The sequence below is a fragment of the Phycodurus eques genome, chromosome 12, assembly GCF_024500275.1.
Source record: "Phycodurus eques isolate BA_2022a chromosome 12, UOR_Pequ_1.1, whole genome shotgun sequence".
Lineage (NCBI taxonomy): Eukaryota > Metazoa > Chordata > Actinopteri > Syngnathiformes > Syngnathidae > Phycodurus > Phycodurus eques.
The window spans coordinates 3040200-3057626 of record NC_084536.1 but is presented as its reverse complement, the minus strand read 5'-3'; the positions used below and the strand labels follow the sequence as shown (position 1 = coordinate 3057626).

Genomic DNA, 17427 nt, shown 5'->3' with positions numbered 1-17427 from the left:
GGCGGTGTTGCATCAAGGGAGTCGGGAGCGACATGAAATAAACATCAGAACGTGAAGTGAGTGAGGAGAGGGAGAGGGACAGAATGAGCGCGAGGATTGGACTTTCTTCCGGTCGTTGGAAGCACATCTCCTCTTTGTTGCTGCTGCTGCTGCTGCACACACACCGTCACCAGTTGTTGATGTGTCGTGACCAACTCAAGCACCATTGCTGTGTCTTCAAAAACCTCTCACAGAGATTCTGATAACAGCAGGGAGACAAGATGCTAAACTATCAAAACATGTTTTTTTATTTTTTTTTTAATCTGGGGGTGGCGAATGGAAAAACTGCACAATCGAGTTATTTTCACTTCAAAAGCTTAGATAATAAGATCTAATAATAACGCCCAGCATGGATTGCGACGTTATAATTTAGAATTACTGCGGTTGTAGTTTACAGTGAGGAACAACTGCACCGCTGCATACTGAGAGATTTTTCGAATATATTGGCGCGCTCATATTTCATATTTAGTTTACGGCCGAGTTCCGTTCCTTCGGCGGCACACCGATTTGTACGCTAGTCGGAATGCGCCGTAGTTCACTCACCTAAACTAAGTCGTAAACTTATCATTGCGGTCAACGTTTGTATGGGAAACACTTCTCGGCCGTAATTATAAAATAATCCGACGACCAATGGCAGTAAAAGAGAAAATGTTTTTGTGCCACGTGGCATTGTATTCTTAGGCCGCTGCGCAAACTTGTTAATTGCGCGCGTCTGTAACCTCAAAGTTGAAAAAGAAGTCAGGACTGTTGAAAGTTATGTCAAAAGAAATTGCAATGTGACGCAGAAAAAGTCAAACGATTCAAGGAAAACCGTCTTAGAGTTAAGAGAAAGAAAGTCACAAAGTTGCAAGAAACAAATTGCAGTTATGTGAAAAATGTCTGGGCAATAAGTCACAACGCCGCATGAAAGATGCCATCATATTATAAGAAAAAGTATTGGTAAGTTGTGTAACAAATGTTGTCGTGTTGCCACAGTGAAAATAAGTAAAATGATGAGGGAAAAAAGTTGTAAAATTATGATAAAATGCAATTTACAGGAACACGTTGTACATTTCTATGAAGAAAGTTGTAACATGATTGCAGTGAAAATAAAACATTAAGTATGAGAGCACAAAGTTTGGAAGGAAAAAAACAAGATAAATGCAGTATGCCGTTTTTGTACCGGACCTTCAATAAGTATTGCTAATTCAGGAGAAAGGTTTTGGAGGACTCAACATTAAATATGTGAAAAATGATTCATAGTTCCATTTGATTGATTAATAATGCCTTTATGTGGCTTTAACAAAGACTTGAAGGCGGCTGTTGCAAAGAGCAACAAAAGCATTTCTCAACCTTGACATGACGTCTCGGACGAGATTCCCAAAGTGCACGTCGCCCGTCGTGAATGTTCCGTCCTCACCCTTCCGGAAGAGCTGCACGCTAGCCTGGCGGCGGCCGTTGCCGTTCTCCACGTAACACGAATAATTTCCCAGATCCTCCTCCTCCAGTGAGTCGATGGTCAGGGAGATGGCCACTTCCTGCTCGCCCAGATGCTTCTTGACGATCCTGTGAGAGCCCCCAAAAAATTGAAATACATATATTATTTCATAATAATAATAATAATTCTCTTAGTCATTTGTTAGTGTGCAGGAACTTGCAATCGCTTCTTAAAAAGTGTACGGACATAGCGAAGTGGTAGGAAAGGCAACACAGAAATTGACAGTTTCATAATTGGAATGTGTATATGGAACAGTTCCATTCCTAAGGCAGCGACAGATTGGCACAGAAATCCAAATTCACGATACGCCGGCATTTGCACCGTTTACGAAAATACAGCCTGAGGTGGTTGGTTTCAACTTTTTTGAAAAAAAAGAAAGAAATCACAGCGTTACAGCTAGAATCATCAACATTAACACAACACAACAATTACTACTAGTTAAGTTTGAAACTGATTATTTGTACAAGACTGATTGAATTTCTATGATTTGGAATGGTCCAAGGTAGCGGATAGTGTTGGAAGTCCCACTGTCTCGCATTTCAGTTTCCGGCATCCATTTTCTATTGGGCTTATCCTTATGAGGGCGCGAGAGCGCTGGCGCCGATCCCGACTGACTTTGAAATGCGGGGAGGCGGTTTTACACGCTGGACTGGTCCAAACTGTCAGAACTGTGAAGCGGACGTTTAAACCGCTTGATCACCATGCTGCCAGCTTTCTGCAAATTAACCAATTCAAATTGAAATCACCCCCCCCCCCCCCCCCCCCAAAAAAATCAACTCCACTCCCCCGACGCTAATAAAGTTTAAATTTTCTTCTTCTTGCAAAACTTGATTAAAAACAAGACATGATACATTCCCTTGATTCCTTTTACTTTTCAGGTGGTCTTTCTTGACAACGTGAAGATCCCCAAAATGTCCCCGCATCAAAGTATGTACATTTCTTCGCCTGCACTCAAAACATATGAGATATGAAACTCAATAAAGGTTCTTCCACAAGACCACGTGCTACAGAGGGACGAAGGAAGGGAATCAAATAATGGCGATGAGAAGAAAATCTTTTTTTAGCGGCTGCCATGGTAACGGCGAGCGGCGAGGATGTAATATTCCATAAAGTAAATGAGCGTCGCCGCCCGGGCTGATGGAGGGGAGAACGGGGCTAGCGTCCCGCTAGCGCAAACACTTCTACTTAGCCCACTTTGAAAGCAGCCTCTGCACAAAGGCGAAGTGCAAAGGAGAAAGCCATCCCGCGTGTTTGTGCGCGAGCGGCGGCTGAGCCGAGTGAGGCGGCCATGCGTCATTGGCACGATGTGTTAAAGAGGCTGAGAAGAAGGCAGTGTGTGTGCGTGTGTCTGTGTGTGTGTGTGTGTAGGTGGGCATAATGACTCCAGCAGCCCTCAACTCTCTCTCACTCACTCTGTAGCCTTCGAGCCGATAAACTGCGCATAAGGACGGCGAGCTGTGCCGCTTTGGCACCAGTAATTGAAAGTGCGCCACGGACTCGCGATATTTCTACGTCTGGTTTGTGGTTTAAAAAAAAAAGAGAAATAATTCATCTCCCCCAAGTCTCGCCTCAAGGGATTCTGGGATACGTTGAAGGATCCCGGTTCACCTGCAGGCACGGCTAACGTAAAATGGCAACCTGCATCGCTAATGGAGGAGAGGAGGCAAAGTTGAGCGTGTGATGCAGACACACAAAAAGAAATGCAGCGAAAGAAACGCAGACTTCATTTGGTCCACCTGCGCATCTAATGAAGTGCAATAGCCCATTTCATGTTTGTGAACAATAGGATTCGTCGCGATACGTCTGCGTGGAAGAAACGTCGTTGACTGAAACTGTCCTGAGCTGAAACGGGGACAAAAACTCCCCAAAAATATCCCAAATTAATCTGACAGAATCTGTGGACGAGGAGGATAAATAGAGCAGATGCTGTCAATAATTGCCAGCTAAAGACAAGACGGCAAGGCTACGTTGTGGCGTAGTCGCTCCGTTATTTCGAAGGTCACAGACGGGGAACCAAACCTCCATCGTCGGGTTTGTGGCAGACGTGTCAAATGTTTGCTCATTTATTTAGGAATTTAGCAAGGACGCTAGCTAGCCTGCTAGGTAACAGTGAACTATCCGTGTCACTGTCAAAAGACCCCTCCACTGAGTTTCACGTGTAGTTTGTGCGTAATCTTGCTAACTTATTTACGGGTAAATAGTGGCCTTTTGCATTGAGTTGACATAATTCAGAGGATTGATAAATACCGTCTATTTTGTTCCATTCGGCATATTACACAAAAACTAAGCCAACACAATTGACCGTAATTTAGGTCCAGAGCTGGCTAAATGGGCAATGTCAGGACAAGGTATTTATTTTTTGACAGTTTCGCTCATTTCTCTTCATTTCTCCCATTTTCTTTTTCCAGACATGCGTACTTTTCGGAGCAGTTACGATTGTGCGCAAGCTACATGAGAGGAGCAAAAAAAATCCCAATCATTCAGTGACGTAATACTGCAAACTGCAACCACAATAATATATTGTTAAATGAATATCTCACTGATAGTGATAGGATTTCTGATGTACTGGCCCGTGGTAGCTTGTGCAGGTGTACCGAATATTCAGCTGACCCCAAGTCAATGCGTCAGACTTGTGTAATTGCACGTAAATGTTTGGTAAAAGTGTGTGAAGTGCAGTTCATGGAGAAGTACAAACGAGTGCATTGATTCAGTGGCTGCTGCGGGCGCATTAGCGTCGCGTTACTTCCTCATTAGTGCAGTCAGTGTTTGCTGCTTAAGTGATTAATTTCAAACTCAATCCATTTATTAATGCGCCCACAAAACACCATCCGAAGTGGGTCAGCGGCACTTCGATCACCCTCTTGAACAAAATGCGGCGGAGGATTTTGTTTTGCAAATTTATGAATCCACCTCGCACGCTATGCTAATGTCCATTGGTCCGTGCTATGACAGCGACGGTGGCACTGTCCCCGCAAATGAGAATTTATGGGCTCATAGAAACGAGCTCGCCTGGATCAATAACTTAGAGAGTCCTGCGCGCATAAATGGCAGCAGTGAGCTGTTGCGCTGAAAAGCGCGGGTTCCATGCATTTGTAACGAAGGCCGACGTGCGTGCAGTCGGCTGCAGGACGAGCGCGAAGACGCTCCCGTCCCTCCTCTCGAGTGCGCCCTCCATATCGCCGGATGACTTTTATTGGCGGAAACTCGAGGCCTCGGCTGGATGGGGAAAAAGCCGACGGTAGCAAAATTAGTAACGCAGGGCGATTGGTCACATACTTTATTGATCCACCGCGAGGAATATTACTGCGCATTTGGGGGAATCCAGGAGTGAGAGCGGGTTGCTTAAAGGGAGATTTATTTCCCTCGCATATTCATATTGCCGCGCTAACACATCCCAGATGCGCCTCGGATACGCTCGCCCTCCGTTCAATCCCTCAGCCTCTCTCGCCCGTCTGTGTGCTGCTGGAGGTGAGCGCGCACAGGGAGATAGCACAAGTGGTGGCGGTGTGAAAAATGGTGGTTGTTAACCATCTGACAGGGGCCGTCTCCGCCAGAACTGCAGCCGCTCCAAACAGCCCTAATGGCGAACACGCACGCCGAGCGCCCGAGCGACTTGTTTTTTAAAATGGCTTTTATCATGCGTGAGGAAGACGCATTGGAAATTAGCTCATTTTGGAAATCTTGGAGAAGTAGACGCCAAAGTGAGTCTTTTTTTTGGGCTACGTGCTGAATGTCCTGTTTAACAGCGCATTAAGCAACATTCACGAGCAAAACAGCGAGCAATGTAAAAGGACTGGAAGGAGAACAGTAGATAGCAAAAGATGACAACATTTGACACATCAAAAATTGTGGAAACAGAAATAATCTGTTTCAGGGTGAAACTGTGGTCATCATACCAGCTTGATTAACTAACTGTACAGGCATTTTCTTTTTTTCTTTTTTTTTTTCATTTTCAACACCCATAAACGTGTAAAAAAAACTTAACCACAGTTCATTTTATGTTATGTTTGACATCAAATCCAATTGATTTAGTTCAAAACACATTTTTGTTACTTTTATAATCCCACTTTTTAAATTTGTGTTACCTCTATGTTAAATACATTTACCCAGCAGTGACACAGGGAGAAAATATTATACAACTCATTGATTTTATTCCAATATTCACAAAAACAATGATTGTTTCAAAAAAGGTAGCGGGTCTCATTGACTACTATATTTCTGGTGCAGTAATTCCCCGCATATTGGCACTTCACTTTTCATGAATTCACCAATTTTTATTTTTTTTCCGAAACCTATCGTTAACTACAGTCTTTTTGTGGTCTTGTACATTTCACGGTGTCAGTGAAGTGTGTTGACATAATGCATCTTGACTAAGAGACAAGCTTTGCATGTCAGGGGAGGAGCTAGTTCAGCCTGGGTTGTTAGTGGAAGGCACACTGTATGTGTCTTTGCTGTATGTGGATTTACATCTGAATTTCCGATGCATTATTATTATTATTTCAAAAAAAAAAAAAAAAAAATCGAATAATTTGTAACATTACAATGTCAAAATGCCACCCAAGACTAAAAAGTGCATCATTAAGTCAAAGCATCAAAACAATCTAACTCTTGCTTTGGTTATGACGCGCAAAAGAGTTAGTAGCTAATGCTAATACAGAAGGTTAGCTACCGCCGGTAGCTCAGTGTCGCAATATCTCCGGTTGGCATAGCGCTGAAAAACTCTGAACTTCATTGGGACCCGCTGGAGTCTTATTGCTCCGAACGCGAGTTTGTGTACGTCGCGCAAGTGGGGGCGGACAAACGCCTAAGCAACAGCAAAACATACGTTTCACGCATGCTAAACTGAGAAATAGCAAACTTGTGAAATTGCCACACTTCTTGTTTTCGGGCCAACTTTGTTGCATATTTCTTCTCGTAAATTTCCAAATTGTACGACACTTGGGGCACTGGTGCAAATGAAATAAAGACCATCATTTATTAAAGTTGAGGTGCGCTCTTGTAGCTCCAAACACTGCTGAGATGTTAGTTTTGTCACATTTCTGCATTCACTAAGTTACTTACACTGCATTGGACTTGTGACAAAACCTTCTGGTGATTGCAGTTAAGGTGGCGACACATAATCGATGCAGCAACACTGACATCAGTATGCTAATATGCCGAGCCGCCGAGGCGACATCAACGCTATTTTCTTCATTTTAACTCATGAATACCAAGTTGAGGCCACATTACAGCAAAATAAATGCAGACCAGCAGCTGCTCAGAATGAGGCAAAATGCGTCACGGGAAAATCGTGGCTTTCAGTCATTTGGAGTCAATAGGCCGAAACATGCAAATTAATTTTACACGGGCTGGATGTCATTTCTCTGGGCGCTGGTACTACAGCCTATTAGGACACTAAGCTTTGGGATAGATCCTTGCAGGTTTGTGACAAATAATACTGGGCGAATGTAAATTTAGAAGAAAATGTATATTATTAATACAATATATATACATATTCTTGCGACACTACGTAACGTTAAGGCACGGCAGTTGTGATCCGCTTTTCTCATTAATATTATAAGTGCAACCTCTATGTTTGCTAACCTTTGTTTGCTAATTTAACTGAGCGTCAGTTAATCGTCTCCATACTAATTATCGGCTAAACACTAACTGCTCATTACTCAACTTTAAGCAGATGTCAATAATGTATAAATGTCAAAATTATAACCTCTGATATTGATGAATAATTGTGTATGGCGAAAAATATTCAATCTATGCGTTAGTTTGCTAATTTAACTTGATCAATGGTACTTCTCCAATTTAATTGTCTGGTTAATAGCGGTGTGAATATTCTCGAATTATGAGCGTAATATTGCTCAATGTCAGTTAACATTATTGTCAGAGGAATACTCCTCCAGTTTAAAGCTATAAGATGTAACTTGTGTCACCCCAGGCTGGAATTCACCATTACAACAACAGAAGCCGTCGCAGGAAATTGTTGTAAAGTCCTTATTTTTGCCGCGTTTTGTGCACGCAACGCTCGGACGGTATGAAGTTCGTTTATTTTATGTCAGGCGCCTTGTTGGGCAGCTCAGGGGTCCTCGGGAAGGTGTGTGGATTTCACTTGCGGCTGACAGCAGTTATTGTTTTCTTTTATCAGCTAAGCCTGTCTGCATTTGTGATGACGATGACGATATATATAATATATTCTAAGATAATTTAACTCAATACTGGTTGATTTTACTTCTTGTTACTTCCCCAAATGTATTGTCGGGGTAAATCCTAACTGCTAATTGCGTAACTTTGCGACAATATCATTAACGCTGAAAGTTAACTGAACTTTTTACAATCACCTACTTCGCTTGACTTAATGTTAGTTAATGTTACGTCTTGTATTTGATGCGAAAATGGACGTTAGTTTCCTAATTTAACTCCATGTTGCTTAATGCCACTTCGCTGACTTAATTGTCGAGTAAATAGATGCGCGTGCTTGCTAATTTAACTTAATGTCAGGTAACGTTCCGGCTCGCACTTAATTGTCGAATAAATGGGCACATTAGTTTGCTAACTACGCAAGGCTATGCTAATTTCATTAACGTTGAATTTAGTCCAATTTGAATTTGAGAGGTCGTGTTAATTGTCCAGTTGTTTTCCCATACTTGATTTCGGTCTCCTGCACTCGCTCCTCGTCCAGGTCCTCAATGAACTTATCTCCCTTCATCCAGTAGATGAGTGGGACGACGTCGCCGCTGTAGCCGAAAAACGCCCGGCACGTCAGGTTCAGAGAGCCTCCTGCCAAGAACAGACAGACACAACAACATTTAGGCATGTTTTCAACAAATATATATTTATGAAGCACTTTAAGTACAACCGCAACTGAAAAGGCCACATAGATGCTTGAAAACAAGAAATGATATTGTACTTAAAAGTGAAATACAACTGAACTGTATTTTGAAAATGTATTGTACTGGATTACAAAAGCAAACTGTTTGAACATTTAATTAATTCCTTCTTTCACATACAACTGGAAGGATCCTGATCCCACAGTTTGACTTAATTGACCAAAAGCATTAAAAAAGTATTTATAAAGGCCTGTAATAACTGCGTTGCCCCCCGCCCCACGTACAGTATATTGGGTGATGTCCCGTTCCTTTTTGCCCATTTAGTGTGTACAACAGCCTCACTTGAATAGACAAAAATCTGTCTGCATGACATTAGCGGTGTGACACCATCGAGGGCAAGGCTCGAGTGAGAGATTGCTCAGTGAGAACAGAAGCACGCTTAAATGATGGCATGCGAAACTGTAACGAACACATGATGGCATTCAACAGCTTCCTCAAGCCGCCCTTGGAGACCACGCATCTCCTGTCGGAAGAGAGGGAGGCCACGAGGCAATCGGATGTGAGGGGAGGCTGACGATGACTTATTTGATTTAGAGCTGCTGCCGCTGCCGCCGCTTACGAGGGACGCTCAGAAGTCCACGTCTGCAGTCAGCGTGTACAGTGTGCGGAGTTGATCGGTTGTCTGTTTGGTTACACAGACGAGCTTAATACAGGGGGGGGGGGGGGGGGGGGGGAACGGGATTGAGGCGGCATTAAAAACCGATTCCGTTACATTAAGATAATGATGTTTTTCGGCAAACGATAACTGTCGCGTCGAGATGCGCGTCACTGTTTTCTTTTTCTCCTTCTCACGGGATGCATAGCAAGTAGGGAGCACACATGTAAACAAGACACGGATGAGGCGGCCTCGTAGGCCTTGATAGGCTGGGGAAGACGATGACGAGGAGGAGGAGGAGGAGGAGGAGGAGGAGAGACATCGCAGTGGCTGGCTCGCAGGGATGTGATCCGAGATGAAGAAGGAGGCAAAGCGGGAGCTAGGAGGCGCTGTTTCCCCGTACCCACTCGCACAATCCCAGGAGATCCAATCACAGATTCTGCCTCCACAAAGATAATAACGCTCAGATTTGATTGACACTCACAAAGAGGTATTCATTACCTCTGCCAGCAAGGTTATGGTTTCATTATCATTTATTTGTCAGGACTACAGAAAAATGTATTTTCAAGAAACTTTACATAGGGGTGCGAATGGGCTTCACATATGACATTAAACTCTAAGACAATAATGCCAGAACAGGTGAATATTTATTTTTTATAACGGCGTATTAGGGTCACCGTGTGAGGGAGAGGGGGGGGGGGGGGGGAAAAAAAAAGCCGAGACGTGATTTAAAGTCGTCATGACATTTAAAGTCGACAGGCTGTGATTTAAAGATTGAAAGATGTTTTGAAATAAATAAAAAAATCTACGGTGTTGTACTTTAGACAACATACAGTAATAACATCATAATAAGACGAATGTAAAGAATTTAACAGTGTTTTGGGATGTTCTTCAATGTGTTCAAAAGTGTAACTGATGAGTCGAACTTTTTCAAAATCTCAGACAAACTAATAGATTGCGCCACAAGGTGGCACTTGGAGGGCAAATTTGGAAAAGCACGTCATGTTTGAGACTACAGCACGATGGCACGTGACCAGAGCGAGCCAATCAAAAGCGTCAGCTCTAGTAGAAGGAGGTGATTTGATTTTCCGAGCTTTTATGGCTATTTTGCAAATATAACTAAAATTGTAATCATGGAAATTTCCCAAAGCAACTGTAATTTAATGACAAATTTTCTCCAATGTATGTAATTGGATTACAATTACATTTGTTGTTACATGTAATTAGTTAGACACTGTTAAACATTGTTTATTGATACTGCAACAAATTACCACATTTTAAAATAGCAGACTTAATGAAAAACTCTACCTAGATGGTTTCGAAATCCTATCCAGATGCTCTTTGCCGGTCCCCAGAAGTTGGAATGTTTCAGGAAAACTAGGCACCTGGTCACCCTGACTTGAGGAATGGTCTAGCACCTGTACGCAAGGAGGGTGCTGAGTGGATAATGTCTGCGAGGAGCCCTGGTTGACATTTCCAAAGTTCAACAACCTCTCGCAGCTTGCTGTTTGCGCACAGTTGGACTCTCCAAGCAGCGACAGCGTGTACTTACACAACACAAACATATATGCTTCGAGCGGGCACATCTCCGCTCTCCGCAAACACTCACGTGCAAATAAGCGCCTCACCGTGCAGCTGCGTGTGTCACAGCTGCAGCATTTCCTTTCTCTGTTTATCAGCTGTTCGTTAATCTCACACATCAGTTGCAAATTAGACGTGTCGTGCTGCTGGCAGCCGCGACCCGCCGAGGAAGTCTCCACCGAGCGCCCCGGGAATGTCAGGAAATGGTTGAGGGCCTCACGCTGCTCCTGGTTGCATCCACGTACGAGCCTTAATGCTCTCTTTTGTGGCAGCCACAGCATCGACTCCATGGATAAGACAGAAGATGATGAGTACACGGCATTCAGTAGATGGTCCCCCCAAAAAAGGTTTTTCGGCTATTACACAACTGAGTGCACCCGTTCCCCGGCGGTGCCCGTTCACCTGATAAACGTTTGATTTATAAGCAGTTTTACAGATGTGTCTTTTATTGCAGCGGCAAATTGGGAATTCCATTTATTTTTTTATCGTTGTGCCATATTCTGCTTCGGGGAGCAACTGGCAACACTCAGCTACACATCACTACATTATTGATATGCAGTATGTGCATCTTCCACTTCTCTTTGTTTGAGTCTAACGCATCCTCTTTGACCTCAGACACTCAACACAGACACGTTTTTGCTTGCGTATTTTATAAGGGACTAACTGTCTGAACGACCCAGAAAATATAAACAACCAACCCACAGTCCGACTCACCCACCAACTTACCGACTGACCAATCGACCCAGCCGCCAATTAACCAAGTTAACAGTCGAACAACCCACTCGCAGACCCATCAGCTGATTAACCGACCGACCGACCGACCGACCGACCGACCCACCCTTAGACTAACCAATCGCCCAAACAACCAACCAAAGACAAAGTAATCAATCAATCAATCAATCAACCAAACAACCCAATCACTAACTAACTAACTAACTAACTAACTACCCAATCCATCCACCATTTTACCAACTGATGATTGTGACTAGTTCCGAATCATATGGTGCAGTGTTTGGACTCATTTTCCAAGTGCATGTCCGACTTTGTCCGACTTTGTCCGACTGACTGCGCTCCTGCCGGCTGCCGCTGTCCATTGCCAAGTTTCCGACCCTATCTAACGACGAGTGTCTGCAAACGTGATTTGACCAAGAATCCAATTCAAGCAAATCAAACATTAATTCTAAGAGTCCAGCAGTCATTTCTTTTTAAGTATACAAACGTGCAATCACCCAGCGGATGTGATCCAACACAGCAGCCACGAAAAGGACAAGAAAGACACACAGCAGTATTATTACATCATGCCCTCTGCCTACATTAAATATACACCCAACTCCCACCAACGCCTATCCACTATTTTCAGACGAATCCCGTCAGCGCAATAACAGCCAAGTTATTTAAAGTGCCACTTCTTTCTGCCCGCCTTACATAAACATTGTCTAACTACAGCTGCGGTTCAAATTGGCGGGGCTGAAAAGCGGCTGCGCTTGCGAGGCTTTGGAGAAGAATGTACAAATATTAGCCGGGCGTAGATTTGAAGGCCGCTTTACATATGGCTCACATGACTCGGTCATTAGCCTCCGGGCCTGAAGCTCTGTGATGCACCGGCGGTTTAAAGCGAGCAGATGGTGAAACTGGAACAATGAGGTGAATAAATTGCACGCTATCCAGTTACTGGGTTGGAGGAGGCGGAGCCTTTTAAATCCCTCTTTTCTGCTGTGGCAGTGCCATTGTTATATGATTACTGTTAAAACCAGCGGCTTGTGTTAAGAGTGAGCTATTTAAAGCAGTCAAGCTTCACATTTAAAGGACGACGAGTGCTAAGAGTTGACCTGAGATTGAGGTTACGCATTTTCCTTTAGTGTTTTTTTTTTTTTTTAAATAAAAACATACAATTATATTGGATTTATTTAGAATGGATTGTGCAGGTTTATCTCATCTGCGATTGGGGGTACCCTGCCTTTTGGACAAAGTCAGCTGAGATAGGCTCCAGCTCCCATGTGAGCTTAATGTGGACAAGCGCTAGAGTAAATGGATGGACACAGATGCACCTAATGTTCTGACTGGGAAGTTATCCTTGAAATGATAAAGACCATACAATCATTTTCCACATAATAAAGAATGCTCAAACATGGATGCTTTTTAGATAAGAGCGGTATTGACAAATAAAAAGTTGGCTACAGTGTCCATATATAAATGCGCCATGAGCGATTTGGGCAGGAATGTGTGTGACAAAACATCCCCTGCTGACTTGTGTGTGTGTGTGTGTGTGTGTGTGTGTGTGTGTGTTCTGCATGGGTGTGTGTGTGTGCAACAGATCCATGTAACGTGGGTGATTGACATCCTCCCCGTGACTGCGAGCTGTGATCACGACACCTGTTGGAGATAGCAGCTAAGTTATCTCCTGTTTCTGCCTCAGATCTCTCGGTCTTATATCTCATTAAATGATATCCTGTATCTGTCGTCCACCTTGACTTGATGACTCTTCAGCTCTGTCACACAAGCGACAGATGGTTGAGGAGCAAATCGCGTGACGAGTCGAGTTGCGGCGCAGCTTCCTACGTGATATCCTCGGAGGCTTTCTCTCAACGGTCTGCGTACGGACACGTGCGCCTCTTTGCGACCTGGACACCGACCGATTGAACAAATTCACTAAAAAAATGAATGTAACAAGCAATCAAACACACTAACTAACTAACAAGGGAACGATGAACAAGTGTCAAACTAAGTGCAATCAATAACTGGCGCATACCTGTACAACATGTTCATTGTTCATTAGTCACTAACTAATGAACAAATATACTAACATAGCTACCAGCCGACCCACGTATTATATTAGTTTGCGTGTGAACAACATGGGAGTATGTGAATTTAGAAGAAAATTATGTTTTCCTCAAGAAAAAAACCCCAACCATCTCCTAATCATAATATTTATTAATTTGCTCAAAAGCTTAAAGTTCTTGTAAGAAGAGGATCTTTTTTTTCAAGTTGAATTTTCTTTCACAGGAGGAAAGCGCAGGACGGACAACGAATGGTGTGTCATTTCTTGTCTGATCGCCTTCCTTTAGAATCCACTCTCTCATGCTGCTGTTTGGAGTTGACTTTTGCTTGCGTGACACCCGCCGGCACATTCTCGGAATAAAAAAACAACCAACAACAACACAAGTCACATCTTACTTCGCAACATAACACGGCTCTGCTTCAAGAAGGGTGATGCCTGGCACGAGAAGATGCGGTATTGTGCTTTTTGGCCATCAATGCACATCTACGCGAGCTGCATGTGGCGCTTTACAAAATAAATATTTTTGACATTTAACAAAGTCTTTCATCTCAAGTCAAACACTGGCACCAAAAGACGTGGTCCTCTATCTTACTCGGAAGTCCAGACTTTTCGCCACACTCCCACCGCGCAACCCAGTACGACATTGGAACCTCCAAAGTGGAATACAGTCCGTGATCCGTGATGCCGCTCAACCAGAAACTTGTTCCAGAGTCCAAACCGCCAGTTGTCGGCCGGCTAGCGGCTCGTGTTAAAAGCGAACGTAGCAGTCTACAGCTTCACTCAGTGCTTCTTTATGTCAAACATGACAAGGTCAATAAAACCAGAAACATGACAACTGGCCATCAGTGGCGGGATTTTGCTTCGGTCATGAAATAGATTATTGTTTTTCTTTTTTTTTTTTTACTTTTAATCACGATAGCTATCTCTGCGGTCAACTCATTCGTCTGTGTAAATAGGCTCGTTTCTTTTTTTTTTTTTTTTTTATCAGTCTCTGTGGATGACGATACAATGTAAAACATACAAACAAAATAAGACAAACGGAGAGAGGATGGGGTCAAAAACAGGGACAGCAGCGAAATGGAGGAAGTTGAACCAGGGAGCATTAACGATGACGGCAACAGATTCTGAGACGCAAGATAATTCTTACAATAAATAAGAGAATTGTTTGATGTTTCGGGTTACACGAATGATATGTGGTGAATTGGGCTTGTCGCCACTAGCATCTGACGTTAAAACAAAAAATTCTCTGTCATATTAGAAGAAACGTACAAATAAAGTGTATTTTTCAGTTGTTATCATTAGGCAATTTAGTATTTTTTGTTACTCAGTTCACAACATTAGCAAGGCTACGGGAGCACGGTGTTTTGATGGGCGTGAACGTCGAGCCAGCGCTAGCTAGCTCTCAACAACACGTGACATGTAAAGTGATTTGTTTTTCTTCTTATCGGTATGAAGATGGAAACTATTTCCCTTTTTTGTCTATTTCAAAATGTGTATTGTATATAATTACCTTTTACTTTTTCACTAAAGTAGGTCTATATTTCAGAGTCTGCACGTAAAGAAAAACAACAACAACTTTCAATGAAGTGCAGGAGTTGAATCTGTACTTCTATTTTTACCAGTGTATTTTATTATTATTATTTTTAATTTGTACTTCTACCCAAGTACAGAGAGTGAGTACATTTGCTGCATTTGCTGGCCATCATATCCAACCATCATGACACTGAAACACTCACACCGGAGAAAATTACTTGGACGGTTAATATTTAAGGCCTATTTTCCCTTGAGTTCATTCCATTGGTGCGACCTCCTGAACGAGAGCACCACCTCACGTTTTCAAGCTGCCTCCAGATACAACGCTGCGTTGTGGTGTTATACGCCTGCAGTATCTAAAGGCTGTCTTGCGCGCGTGTTCAGTAAAGGGAGATACATCCATCTGTGTAATTAAAAATTGATGGATCGCTGTTCAAACATCTACAAAGTCTCTGGTGCGTGTTGCATATGATAATCCATACATTTTCTCGACAGACGGCCTCAGAACAAATGTTTTGGGGAATTTTGTATTATGAGAATTTGCAGGTTCAATGTTTCAGTTTCCCCTTTTTTAAAATGTATTTATTAATTTTATTTTTACAGACCGTATCAAATACTCTTGTGGGCTGTGTGGCCCCCAATGAGTTAGGGGAGGGATTCCGCGAGCGGTATCAATAGAGATTAAAAGTGTGATGGCGATAACGTGGAATAATTAAAAATAAAACACATAAGTGGTTTGAAAAATCTTCGCAATAGCTCGAAACTATCCCCAAATGTAATCCAGATTTCTTCAAATTCACTTTGCCAAAGCTCATTTCCAGTAGCGAGCGACCTCAGGAGAGAAGCACGACTGGCCAGATGTTTTTCCTGGCGGTGTCTCGGGAGAAAGCCTTTGAATCTGCCAGTCAAAATGTCTTTTATTTAGCTTGCCCGCAAGTTACCATGACAACATGCACTGGGATGGTTTGGACGGGCCCCCGCTAGGGCACACGCTGACAACAGGTACTGCGTGTGCCAGCGGCGGGCAGCAGGATTCAAGGCAGCTCTAATTTGGAGGTTTGCCAACACGAGGGAAACGGGAGTGTGTGTGTGTGTGTGTGTGTTTGCGTGTGTGCGTGGGGGGGGTGGGGGGTGTCAATGCAGCTTTTAGCACATTTTCTAACACATGCTGCAAATCAGCCCCTTGCCTTGTGCTCGATGGGATTTTAGAGGAAGCAAAACCACGGCAATGTTAACATGGAAAGCAACTATAAGAGGACGGTTGACCTTATTCTAAATTGGACCATATTTCAACTCCAAAGGCAGGCACTAGAGTGTAGACCGGGGCGGGGAACCGAGAGCATATTATCCAGCCTGCCGTGCAGTTCTAAAACCATGAAATGGCCCCAATAACAATGCAGTTGTAAATCAACACCAAGGCTGAAAAATCCCAATTTGGAGCAGCACCAAAACCTTCAGCGATATCCTCCATTTGCCCGAATTTTGCCATTGAGATTCATGTGTTGTTGTCTGAGAAAAATGTCAAAAACGCCCTTCACCACAAAGTTAACACAAGTGAATTGTTTTTCTATTTTTTTTTTTTTACCGTTCCTCTCCAAAGCACCAAAACCTAATGAATTCTTCATTGGCCCCTTCCCCGAACCCTCCTCAGGGTTGCGTTAAAACCGGTTAAGTGGGTTTTGTGTAACGCTGCTTGCTAATGGTGGACCAAAATGTCTTTGAGCTAGTTTGGGGAGGAAAAAAATAATAAAAATCCATCTCTTCCCATAGCTGAGGTCAGGTGGACACGTAGACACGTAGTGCACTCTATTCTGCACTCCATTCTGAGTCAATTGCGTCAAGACCCAATCAAGGCCAGCCCAGGGTTTACCTCGTCTCCCGTCTAAAGTCAGCTGGGTTACGTTGCAGCTCACCCGTGACCCAAAGTGGTGTAAAAAAATGGATGGGGTCGCGCAGCTCGCTCGGCCAGACGTGTGCCATTTTGGGTGGGTGGTTATAACAACAAAAACAAGACAGATCAAACCAAATCGCGACGATGTTAAAGGTATGTACGTCTTCAGTAAGTCCACTTATCGCTGGAATACGTCACGTGTTGATCCAGTGAATTTCTGTTGATTTCGCAAAACGATTGTTAGAAGATGCTATTTCCATGAGAGTGTCTTATTGCCAGCGTTGCCCTCACTGGCTTTGTATTATAAGTCGTAGCAGGTGAGTAAAAGGTGGCGGTCGTCTTCAGGCGGTCTCAAAGATATTCGGGTGGTCGATGAAAAGATTCATTGGTACTAGAACTCCAAAAACACCTCAGCGTCTTGTCTTTTCTTATCTCCATCGACGAGCCCTCAATCACCGCTAGAAGCCCGAGGGCTGCTTGTTCTTCTTAGTTTTTTTGTCAAATCCCTTCTTTTCCCCTCTTGTTGCTCCTCCCCCACGTTTGGTCCGTGGTGTCTGATGGTACATCAGGGGAGATGTAAGCCTTTAATTGCTGGTGGGAAATTTCGGGCTTTGCGAACAGGTAGTCGGCGCCCTCACTTTCACCCCCTCT

At 43.4% G+C, this 17427-nt stretch overlaps 1 protein-coding gene across 1 annotated transcript in view; it reads right to left on the bottom strand.

Annotated features, from left to right (window-relative positions):
* The window catches only part of il1rapl1a (interleukin 1 receptor accessory protein-like 1a), a 188068-nt gene that overhangs the window by 8410 nt on the left and 162231 nt on the right, over positions 1–17427 (bottom strand). The window contains exons 7-8 of the mRNA XM_061692438.1: positions 8155–8287; positions 1439–1584 (exon numbers count right to left, since the gene is read on the bottom strand). Of these exons, the coding sequence (XP_061548422.1) occupies positions 1439–1584; positions 8155–8287 (279 nt within the window). The remainder of the gene's footprint in view (positions 1–1438; positions 1585–8154; positions 8288–17427) is intronic.